Below are 12,354 nucleotides of genomic sequence, written 5' to 3' on the forward strand. Positions count from 1 at the left end.
TGAGCACATATTTACCCTCCATCGCAGTGATGTACGTAAAGATCCTGGACAACTTCCTCGATTCTCAGCCTTCAAGTCCCAAGCTGATCCCATCCGTGCTGTGGAGTTTCATGTTCATGTGGGATCCGTGGCTTCGGGTTCTTTGTTCCGGCCCCTCGGACGGGCATGCGCAGGTTTCCATTGCTCCCTCTCTGGCCTGCCTTCTTTCTCCCTTCTTCCAGATGGGGTACTTTCTTTGCCGTTGCTTTCACTGCCTTCTTCTCCTCTCATGTAGTCCTCCATTTCCTCCTCTTTCATGATCGTGAACCGTTGCCCCATCCATTCAAAGCAGAGCCCGGTCAGGTATGCCCACCAGTAAAGCACCCCACTGGTCCATAGCCAGTCTGTGACGACCCTCACGCATTTCCTTTTAAAGAGGGTAGTCTGCGCTAGATCCTGATGTAGTTGAATAGGGGATTGGATTGGGGAGGTGCCGGAAGGTTATAGGTTCCTTCTTCTGAGCAGACTTCATGATGTCCTCCTTCAGCTGGAATAAGTGTATCCGGGTCAATACGTCTGGGATTAGATTTTTGTTAAACTAAAATGTGGAGTAGACCCTATGCATCCGGTCCAATACGACTTCTCTTTCGTTCCCATGTCCAAGATTTGCCAGAACAGATGTATCACATATTGTTGTAGGTCGGAGTCTGCCACGGACTTCAGAATCCCCCGGATTCGAATATTATTTCGCCTAGACCTGTTCTCGACATCCTCCTGTTTACTCTGGACCCGCTCCACCTGTTGTTCTAGTTCTTGTACCCGTTTTGCTAGTTTTTCTTGCTCTTGCCCTTGTTCGGCCACTGCAGTCTCCACCTCATCGACCCTTCTCTCTACCGCCATGACCCCTTTATTTAGGTCCGTTATGGACTTAGCCAGGTCGGATGTGCTCTCCTTAATGTCCTTTTTTAGTTCCTGCAGCATTGCAAGCAGATCCGACGTTCGGATCGGTGGGTCTTTGGGCTCATATGGACCTTCCGATGGAGGGGAGTGTATTTGGATCGTCGCCTGCAGTTGGCTGCGCTTTTGGGTCTCATTGCATCATTGCTTTGATGTCTCCCGATGTTGCCCCTTTCGATTTCGTTAATTGCTTGGCCATGTTGCCTATACGAGAGGAGAGGAGTGTCCTCACTTAGTGCTTCGGCCTCGGCCATCGTTGGTGCTCTACCAATATGCCCTGCTCGGGGTGCTCCCTTTAGGTCTGTCGTGGTGTGCCTCTCCTATGCTGTATGCACTCTTGAGGGTCTGCAAGCCCAACCTGGGGAATTGTCTGTCTCTCAGTACGTCTCTGACTTTTGTCCCCCAAGGCTATGTGCGTCTGCTCACCCAGGTTGTGAAGCCTTACTGCTGCCCGTGCTGGGGGAATGTGGGGGGCATGTGGTTTTCACCCCTTTCTTACTTGACGCTGTGAGGTTGTGCAAGGCTTGTAAACTGTGGGGGTTTCTTCTTCACACCGCCTTGGTGAGAATGGCCTGTGCCTTCTTCGCCTTTTCACCCCCGGAGGCACATCTGCTGAATATCTTCAAGGAAGAGATCAGGGGTTCTCCCTAGTGCTTCCTTGCTGCTTCCAACACATCACTGCCCGTTTGTGCCGTAATTAACCCTGGTGCCTCTTATTTCCACTTTCCCCGCGGGCATCCGTTCATGGATTGTTGCTCCTGCTTGTGCTCCTGCTAGTGCCTCCCAGCCCCCTTAGGTGCCTCATAACATGCAGTGGTGGCCTCTGATTCGTCCCACTTCCCGTGGAGCCTCAGCCACTCTCTCTGGGCTGTCCTGCTAGAAGTGAGGGTGTGTCTTGCAGCCCGTCTTCAGTTATACCATTGAGGGCCCGCAGCTGTCCCTTATGCGAGTCCTCCCTGCATCTTCTTCACGTCCTCCGCCTCGAGGTCACAGTGATCTTCCCCAGCCCAGACTAATACCTCGCAGCACCAGCTGGACGGCACCCAGCGCAGTCAAGTTGGAGCACTCACCGTGGGTGTGGACGTCCGCTGCTATCTGTCCCGGGCGGTGCCGTTCTGCTGCCGAAGCTCTGCTGCGCCCTCCGGCTGATGCTCTGCGTGGAGTTGGTACTGGGGGCACAGGTGCCCTGAGCAGTGAGGATTTTCGCTGCTCACTCCCCCCTCCTGGCCACTTCCAATGCCTCCTTGTCCAATGCCTCCGGGCTCCTGCTTGCTTTCGAAGTTTGCTCTTGCACCCCCAGCTTGGGTCCTACGCCCGCGAGGGTGGAGGGAGGGGCCGCACGCCAGGCTGCTTCGGCTCTGTTCACTGAGCCAGGGTCCCCCTGAATACGATCGTCTGCAGCCCAAGCTAGGGCACTTTCAGGAGGTGGGGAGTCTCGCCGGGCAGTTGCCTCGCTTCTTTACAGGGGCTAGTCTGGCATTTTCAGAGTGCCAAGCTGGGTCCCGTCTGCCATTTTGTCCCGGACACTCGGACTCTCCGCTCTTCCTCTCGCCACTCCTTCGTGCAGGCCCTTCCACTCTTAAAATTCGAACAGTTTACCCCCAGGCATTCGGGCACCTGTGGGGTCTATTCCTTAAGTAATTTGATAATTTTAAAGGGGTTTTGAGGCCTCGGGATGGGAAAGGGTCCCCAGAGCTCACCGAAGAGGCATCCGTCAGCGTCTTCAGTTAGCCACGCCCCCCTGAGAGACACACATTTTACCCCCTTAAGGAGCATCCTTGTTCAAAGTTGCAATTCTCAACCTAGACCATGTTGTCTTATTGTGTGTCTCAGATTCCCAGGGTTGGCAGTCCCTCCCAGTCAGTCAATATTTCTCCCCACTTCTCCCTCCCACCACCCCATAAAAAAGAACAAAGTGGATGGGAACCCAGATCACTTGTATTATCCCCCTAAGCACCCATTCTCCCACCACCTTGACATCCCTCCATTGGTGATGCCACCCCTGAAATGAGATGCCCTCTAAGACAACTGAGGGCCATCCAGGCAAGACCTCCTGTCTATATAAACAACCAAACTATTTGTAAACGCCCCAAAAGACTCCTAGCTAAATTAAACATAACTGCCGTTACGTAAACTAAATGGGCCTGTCCATTGGCTCGTTGCTCAAAGAGATCTCCGTCAGCCCCTCCTACTGCTGTTGCGTCTCTGATGAAGTCAGTAGTTGTGTATAGTGATTTTCCCTGGACAGGGCAATGTTCCTTATCATGGTGTGTTGTATCTGCGGAACTTCCTTGTACCAGTTGGCCGGACACTTCTTGGTTGGGATTGCCGGTTAACATTGCTCGGGCCAAGTAGACATGTCCCTTCCACTTGGATGGTTCAACGGTCACCGGCAGCATCTCTCCCATCTAAGCATAGCGCAAATGGAAATCCCCAACTACATCCTATATTCCGCTCCCGCAGCCATTGTGTCAGGATGCAGCACTCTTTCGTTTTTGAATGTGAGAGCTGACAGGTCTTGAAATATTTGGATCTTTAAGCCCTCAAATTCAATCTGCCCTTTCTCTCTGGCCCTTCGGACGATGTCCATTTAGTGCTGGTAGTGGTGGCATTTTGCCACCATGGACCTCAATATATTGGGCGGTGTAAGGAACTCATGGTGGCAAGTTCAAGGGTGTTTATTAAACTGTATGCAGGTTGGAAAAATGCCTAATCTAAACCTAAATCTAATATGGGAACAAGCATCGACCATTAAATGAAAATAAGGCAGTCTGTTGTGTCTTGTGTTCCCTGCTTTGGTCCTGCATGAATGCATGCCTGAGAGAATGCCTGATGGAATATTATTATGGAATGTTGTGCTATGATATGATATGGCATTTATAATGCTCCTATACGCAAGTGTTTCAAGGCACAGTGTGGGTGCCACTGTAAGCTCCATGAAGGTCAGTTGTTGTGAAGCAGCCTGTGAGAGAGGAGGCTGGTGGATGTCTCCTGTGTAACTTCCTAATTACTTACCCTTGGAGTTACCTGATGTATATACCTTGTCACTGGAACTTAGTAAAGAAGTTCACTTCCCTTACCCGAGTATCAGATCTTTCATTTCACCCCACAACACAGTCCTTGTGGCGTTGAGTCAAATAAAAAGGGCTTATACTAAGAAAACTATTGTCAAACCTTACAACTAATACAAAAATGGTGGGGGATGTTTTTCAAGAAAAGAAAGAAGTATTCACAAATATTAGGTCAGGATGCGGTAGCTTGGATCTCCCTTCCCCACGTTTTGAGCACGGGGTAAGATGGGACGAGTCGACAGTTCCACTTGCAGCTATCAGGACCGTCGATGGCCAAGTCTTGATTCACTTGAAAGTCTCTTCCCTTCGATGGCCTGGCATATTCAAAAACAAAGCAAAAGTTCCTTCAACAAAATGAAAATTTGTTTTCTGGTTTTATTTAGGTTGAGGATTTTTCAACCCTGGGTCCTCCTCTTTTGGGCGCTGATCCCTGTTCCTTGTGGTCATGGGTGATTGGTTTTCACCCCTCAGAACTCCTTCCGGGTTTGCATCCTAAACCAGTTCTTATCGATATCTAGGCCCCCTGGGTAATGGTTTCCTAGTATCGCGGGCCTGATATATTTACCAAGAAAAACAACAAACAAACGCAAAGTTCTGTGGGTGTATTTCTAGGGTGATGGATTCAACCCTGGTCCCCCTCTTCCAGGCGCTGACCCTTTACAATTTGTAGTCCACAAAACAAATAACAGTTCCTTCTCTTAATAGACTTTGGGTGATGGCTTCACCCCTGGATCTCCCTCGTTCGGGCTCGGACCCCTCTCGGCTGGTAGCCTCCCTCCACCGGGTGCAGTATGGCTTTTCCTTCCTTCACAACTCTTAATGTCTGTTTAAACAGTTCTAGTGGACATCCCTCGGCCGGGTTCACTCTTGTCAACTTCACCTTTACATTCACTTTCAGTGGTTACGGGATTCACTTCCCTAGCATTCTCATGTGGCGGAATTCACTTCCCTTGCTCTCTTTAAAGTTCATAAATCAAAACTTTTGACTGTACAGGGATTTTGCTTGACCTCCTGTATGACCACTTTGACGTATCTTGGCGGCTCTCCTACGGCCTTCTGGTTTCTGTAGTTTTACTCAGTTGGGGATTGACCAGAGTTTCTCGGAGCAGCCCCCACGTTGTGCCAGTCCCCGTCTGCAGCTGGTCTCTCCTTTACTTTTCTCACATAGCCACTTTGTGACTTTCATTCACCACAGCCCATTTTTTATCAGCTCTCCTCTCGACTCACTGGCTGTGATGAACCGCTTTGCTTTTCCTCTTTACTGAAGTCAAGGCCGGTACCACAGAAGCAAGGGTCTCTCTCGCTCCGGCTTATCAGCGTTCATACGCTACGTGTACCGTTGACATCTGTTGCAGCACACTTGGGCTATTGTGCTCGTTCTTATGTTTCCTTCAGCGGAGGGTTCGCAGGGTTATGTCAAAAAGGGCAAGGTTGTGTCTCTCCTCGTTATCCTATCAATATTTGCTGCCTTTTTCCTCCTCTTGGCTGTCTTGTTGTGCGGTCTGCCTTGCTCTTACCGTGCTCTTTTGCTCCACCTTTTATCCCTGCGGGGAAAGGAAAGGGCCGTCAGGTGTGTGTGACTTTGAGTAATCACCTGACTTTGCCTGACCCTTGTCTCGGGACAGGTCAGGTACACAGCGCTATGAGTCTGCTGTCTTGTGCGGGGTAAAAAAGTGTTGGTGTGGAAAAGGGGGTGGGGGAGTAGATTGTCAGATTGTCCTACGGTGTAGGATGGGGAAATAGTGCTATATGGAATTACAACCGTCATATTAGAGTGTTTTGACATTAGTAGGAGGGTTTGTGAGACACACGGGAATTACCAGAATTATTAGTATGAAGTGAACAGGGGGAATTGTGGGATTGGTAGTATTTTGTCTGAGCAGATGGGGATTGCAGGAAATAGTGACAAGAGGAGCGTGGAAAAGAATGGCCAGGAGTATGCGGGTAGGGAACAGAAAAACAGGGATTCAGGGAGGTGCTGTTTTGAAGTGCAACAAGGTTTGGACTCATAGGGTATTTACCGGATATGGAGGGGACATCGGGTTGGGATAGGAGAGAGCTAATGGGAGGAAGGGAGGCAGATGTAATACAGCCTACAAAGGTTTTAAGGACCTCGCCCTCCTCTCCTTCTCCGGAAAAATACTGCGTCTTCCTTGGGTTAGTCCCTTGAGTACAACCCCAGGCTTCTCCATCTGGGTGAGCCTTTCTCGCTCTTTCACCCCTACAGTTGGGATCTGACGGGATCAGCCCTTCGTTGGCCACCTGAATAAGGGTTTCTCGAGGTTCGCGGTGTGACATACCCTCAGGTATTTCACAGCACACCCCCCACCTGGATGGATTCAATCAAAAGTTATTGACAGTGAAGAGAATGTTTACAAGTGATTTCACCTGTGTTTCTAGTGAATGAGGGTTCGGCATGTAGTGCCCTCTTTTATAGCGTCCTGCTTGTCACTGTTTCGGTGACGGGGGTCAGAGCGCCCGCCACTCTTCTCGTGGCTGTAGCCTCTCCTGTTGGTCTCCCTCCCAGAGCGTTGGTGAGGGCATTGGTATGAAGCAGAAAAGGATGGCTCCCCTCATGTCGCCGCGTCAGTTAGGTCCTTGGCCGTCACTTCCCCAGCATCTGTTGGCACCCTGGCTGGGAGCCCTGGCCTCATTTTACTCGTCTTGTCGCCGAGCCTCTCTGCTGATGATTCCCGGTACGGCCAGTGCAGTAAGCACTCTACTGTCTGTATGGTGGTGTGGAGCTGGGGTGGTGACCTTCCGGCTGCCTTTACTGCACAAGCTCCATGTTCCGATATGGGCACCCCCAATATGTCCTCTCCTGACAGAGCGCCTGGCCTGCACTGTGTGCATACCATACATCCGACGCTGCAAGGATCTCCCATTTGATGCTTCCTGTGCCAGGCCCCACGTGTTGCGAGCACTGTGGAAAAGGCAGTCTAGTGCCTTGACGTATAGGCCGATGTGTCTGTCCGTGCTGCAGTGCCTTTCTTACGCATGGGGACCGCCCTTTCTCCGCCGCTCACCTTATGCCGCTGAGTCAACGATGCCTCTCCAACTGTGGTGCGGGAGCTGGCCACCCAGCGACGTATACCGGGGGTTCCTCTTGGCCATGAACCATCAGCCCCCCCCAGGTTGCTCTTCAAGGCTCTGCCCCTTCTCCATCTCCTCTGGGGCTGTTGACTGATAGGGGCGGCCCCGCTTTTCATTCGAGCCCACTGTCATGGGTTCCTCCTCTCGTTCGCCAGGCTGCACCCTTTCGCAATCCGTTACGACTCCTGATCTCTCGGGCGTGACAGTTCTATACCTTCACAGAGCCATCAGCACCGTTCTCTTCAGGCTTTGGGTGCAACAGGAGTTATTTACCCGTGATCACTTTTCAGTGGGTAAGGGAGCTGACATGTTAAGCAGTCATGTTGTCTGCGTCCCTTTGTGGTCTCAACCCATTTCTTTTTTTTTATCATACAAGCCAACCACAGATTTACAAGTCTTCAGATCAACTTTTTAGCATAAAAGTACATCCTGGTTTGCTGCATTGCAGCCTTTCTCAAAACACACACCCCATTTTAGTCAGAACTGCTAATGAACTTAAAATTAATAATTGAACACAATTTTAGTTTTAATTCATGTGATCTGCTATATCTATCTCATTTTTTCAAATGAGTATAAAATTGGTTCAAATTACTGTAATGCCCGGGGATTTGCCTGGCGGCCGCAGGTTCGAATCTGCCTGGTAGTCTCACACTAGTTCACACTCTCGTTATCAGATTTGTGCTTTACAGTGATTGTTTGTGGGGGGGGGGCAAGCCATGGAAACCACCATGCACAGTGATGTTCTGGATCTGACATTTTCACATTACAGGCGTGTAAGCCTTTTTAAGACAGACACTGTTAAGTATGCTTGCTTGTGTACTTTGGGATAGCTGGGAGGTTTCCCAAACCAACTTTGCTACTAAGCACTTCCCTTCCTGTTAGGCAGTAAGCCGACATTTTATAATGGTAGCCCTAATGAAGGAGGTGTGTAACACCTTTTGAGCTCACTTCCTCCTCTTGCTTGCTGTAGGGGGTGGAGGGCACATTTGTGGTCTCTGTTGCAGTGACCATGTGAATGCAGCCCAATGCAAGTCTATGGACTGGAGGTTTTATCCATCTAGTGCTGTTCCCTCTAGTTAGGAGTCTCCCTCTGGGTCACTCTGCATACCTCTGTTGTCTCAAAAGTCAATGCAGTGACGTTGACACAATTAAGGACTAAAAGGTCTGAGAAGCAGACCGTCCCTCCAATTTTAACACTTTTGGACAATACAGACAAAAGTTAAAGTTGAACACAGATTTTGTCGCCAGTTTTAATCGTACTCAAGAAACATCACTAACCCTTTCGAAAATGCATGATATATTATGCACCAAATAGACAATAACTATGGCTTGTATGGGTGTCTTATATTCAAATGAAGGCAGACTCCCAATCTGTTAAATCTATAGGGAGAGAGGGAAACAATACAAATTGCAAGAGACTGCTTTTTAAATACAAAAGTCCAAGTGTGTTGTACTCGTATGTAAACAAACGGAAACCGATTTCTTCTGGAAACCACAGATAAATACATCCTGTATCACAAATGGACATTGTGCCAGATTATACTTTGAAAATGCCCACCTATTGACAGATCATTTATTCTTTTGTGTATATGTGATTTCTTAATATTTATGTTATTTAGAACGTGGGTTTTCTATGGGTATGTTGTATCTAAGTGTTCTGCATTTGTTGATTTATTGCTGATTAATGAATTAATTTATTTCCCAAATTGTTCAAATTTGGGCAAAAGCACATGTGTTTTCACAGGGATTTCCCTTGCCGCCAAACACCACAATGGTGGAGGAAAGCCTGCAGCAACGATAATACCTCAGCTGAGGAGTATACTATGTAAAGACAAGTAAAGAGTAGTTCTTAAATAGTCCTAACAGCTAACATTACATTATGTTAAAATTCAGAGTTAAATGTTACAACTTACCAATTGAAGACTAAAGTTCTTAAGCAATAGGAACTGTAAAACATAAGAGAAAGAAAAGAAACTTGACATACAAAAAGAGGAATACATACAATATCACAAACACATATGCCTTCCTAAAATAACACCTTTGAAGGGCTTATAAACAGGAATACATTTAAGTCAAAAGTGTGACTGTAGAACATTATCAAAAAGGAACATATTTCAGAACCCATCTTTCCCCTTGACATTTTAGCAAAAGAAAGAGGAGGTGCATATTTTAATATGACTTCTTGCCAGGGAAAAAGCAAAATAGGATTTCAAAAATCTCAGTTTTAAAATTCCACTTCTAGGAAACATATATTGTACTTCAACAAAATACAGTGGGCTTTTCGTACATATCAGGATCACAGGCATTAATTACAGTTTTCTTGGAAATATTGAATCGCAGTCTGAGGTTTTGTTGGTTTCAAGAATAAGCCATCAACAACCGTACCAAACGTGAGTGTCACATGAGCATCTAGAAACACAGGCACCCTTAGTAAAAATAGCATTTTATTATCAGAGTTCAGCATGTGTACCTTTCCAACGACATACACAACTTTATGAAAAACTTTTTTCCTTTTCAGTAATTATGATCGAAAATTCTTCATACAGGAAGGCAAATGGATATGAAAAAGCTCTTTCCTGATTACATTACAACTCAGGATCTAAAAATACTATTTCTTTTCCAAACTATTACAAACAAGTCACGGTTACAATACAAAAGGTGGCTCCAGCAAGCACCCCTGCATAAATGCAAGAACTCAGAAGATAAAAAGCACTGGAAATTGCTTTTAAGGATGAAATAAACATCACATATATTTTCCTAAAAAACACCCTCACACTCGCTACACAGCTTAACACAATGCAGCAGGAGAGTATGGAGAGAGAGCAAGTAATAGAAAAACATCAACAAATAGCTTAGCAAAAAAGCACCAAGTCTAAAGTTAGCACAATAACCTATCCTCCCCACATATCCAGGCAAATGGTAGTGCAGTCTCATCCTGCACAGCTCAGAAAGACAGTATTATCACTGTAAACCACTTGACCCATATAATCCAACTCCTTTCCATAGATCGGCACAAAGAGCATATGATCTACCTCTGTTTGCACACAACGTTCTTTCTGTTATAAAGTGCCCTCAATCTTACCGGACACCAGATTGAGGCCTTTAAGCCTAATTTGAGCCACTTCCTTTGTACTCACTGCTATTCTTGCATCCTAACTTGGTATCCATGGCCAAAACCAGAAAAACATGAATTTTGAGACCGATTCAAAAAGTAACAAACTTCACACTTAACGGCAGGGAATCAGAGGATCTCTGTGCCCTTGATGATATTACTGAACTAACAGATGTATTGCCATCCAGCCATTAAGTCGATAATGTGAAGGCTCTACGAACAGTGACCCAAGCTAATGCAGCCTCGGATTGAAACACAGTCTCAAGAAGAGTGTGTAGAATATTTTCCAATTTTACTTTGATAATTTTAGGTCTTCCTGCACCTGGTGGCAAATTGACAGCCTTGAAAACATTTTCAAATTACTTTACCTGTTTGAAGGTATTCAATAGTTGTTCTCGCAAATGTCTGGTAGTCAGAATGGTTGTTGCCCACTTTTTCACTTTAGCAGTGAAGGTGGCAAAATGGAACTCCCGGATTAGAATGTGATTTCTAGAGCCATCACTTTGGTCTCACTCTCGATACATTGCGAAGTAGCCATCAGCACATGAATCCCCGGCATTAGGATTGTCTCGGACTGAGATCACAAGCCTCAGACACTTGTCGATACTCTACTGCAGATTGGGTTTTGAGAGTCGGGGGAAAGGAGTGAGGTGATGCCTTTCTCATCTAATTCTCATTTCTTTGGCACGCATTTTCCCTGCATTCCCAAACCCAGGGCCAGGTTGTAACACGAAATGACACGTATTCCTCAGGTGCTCTGGTGAACATACCACTCAGAACACCAGGCACTTTTAAACCCATGATTGTTTGGATTCACAATCAAAGTAGCTGATGGGCAGCAAGAGGACAATCAGGCATTGCACTCTTGTGAGGTAGGCATGGTATAAAAAGGTAGGCACAGAAACAAGGACCCAAGTTTGTAAAACCTTTATTAACATGAAAGGGGGTTGGAGACTTCCTAACTGGCGCTTTTTCTAAATGAAAGTAGTCTCAACCATCAAACTAACTCAAAAAGTAGTCAAATGTCTGTCAGTCAAAATAATAAAGTTGTCTGTATCAAACCTATGCTTGCCCTCCCTTTCTTATAGAACAATAATGTGTACGGGATTGAATCAAGATAAAATAGTGAGTCATAATATTAGGATGGCACTGGAGCTGTCCCTCAGCTCCCTTCCCCAAGCTTGAGTTACTTGGGCTTCAACAAAGTTCCTTGGGTTCCAATATTCTACACAAAGTTCCTTCAGGTTTCTAAGGGCTTTCTTGCTCCACAGACTTTCTCTGGTTTCATCAGGGGGTTTCCTTCCCCTACAATTTCAACTACTTGTCAGTTAAATGGTTTCTCTTCACATCAGATTCTCTTGTTCAAAACCGGGGTTCCCTTCCCCAACAGTTCTACAGTTCTTAATGACTCGACAGCTCTTCATATCAGAGACTTTCGAGAGCGCACAGTTTTACTCAGCCCTGTACGGGACCACTCTGATACCTTGGCTTCATGGGCCATGGCTTCATGGGATCATGCCCCCGGCACTCTTTAGCTTCTTTACTTTTTCACAAACAGGGTCGTGCTCCAGGCACTCTTTAGCTTCTTTTGGGGTTTCAGGTTGTTCTTCCTATGTCGAACAGCAATTTCAACAGAGACATTCCACAATGTGTAAACATACACGCAAACACTCGGTTACTTTGTTTCCTTCGCTTTCACAATTATCGCTTTCACAATCAAAAAGTTCACACATTGGACAATTGAAGCTTTCTCTTCAGTGTGTCTTTCATACTACGCTTGTCCTTCACTTGCAACAAATTATCTCTCTTGCTTCGTGTCTTTCACCAACCGGGCTCCCATCTCACTTTGAACTCACTGGTTGTGATTACTTAAGCGTAGCTTTTGGGATTATGTCATGTCGAGGTCAGGGCACTCCCCGGACCATCCCTTCTCTCAGTTGCGTGTAGTGGCCTTCCCCATGACTTTCCTTGTGCCACCTTTCTGTCACCAGATTCTGGATCAGCCACTGACTCCAGCAACAGGATGTTTCTAAAGCCAAACAAGCTCATCGTTATATGACTCAACTTGACTTGTGTACAAGGCCACCATCTTGGGTGCTCAAGAGCATCAGGAGGAAAATGAGGCACTGATCAACAGCTGCC

The 12,354-nt window shown here is 46.8% G+C and overlaps 1 protein-coding gene across 3 annotated transcripts in view; it reads right to left on the reverse strand.

The window, feature by feature from the left end:
* Window positions 1-12,354, reverse strand: part of SANBR (SANT and BTB domain regulator of CSR) — a 1,021,507-nt gene that overhangs the window by 412,109 nt on the left and 597,044 nt on the right. For all 3 annotated transcript variants that reach the window (XM_069608017.1, XM_069608018.1, XM_069608020.1), the window contains one exon: window positions 9,014-9,046. In XM_069608017.1, coding sequence (XP_069464118.1) covers window positions 9,014-9,046 — 33 coding nt within the window. The remainder of the gene's footprint in view (window positions 1-9,013; window positions 9,047-12,354) is intronic.

The sequence above is a fragment of the Ambystoma mexicanum genome, chromosome 4q (assembly GCF_040938575.1).
Source record: "Ambystoma mexicanum isolate Mex_15411 chromosome 4q, UKY_AmexF1_1, whole genome shotgun sequence".
Lineage (NCBI taxonomy): Eukaryota > Metazoa > Chordata > Amphibia > Caudata > Ambystomatidae > Ambystoma > Ambystoma mexicanum.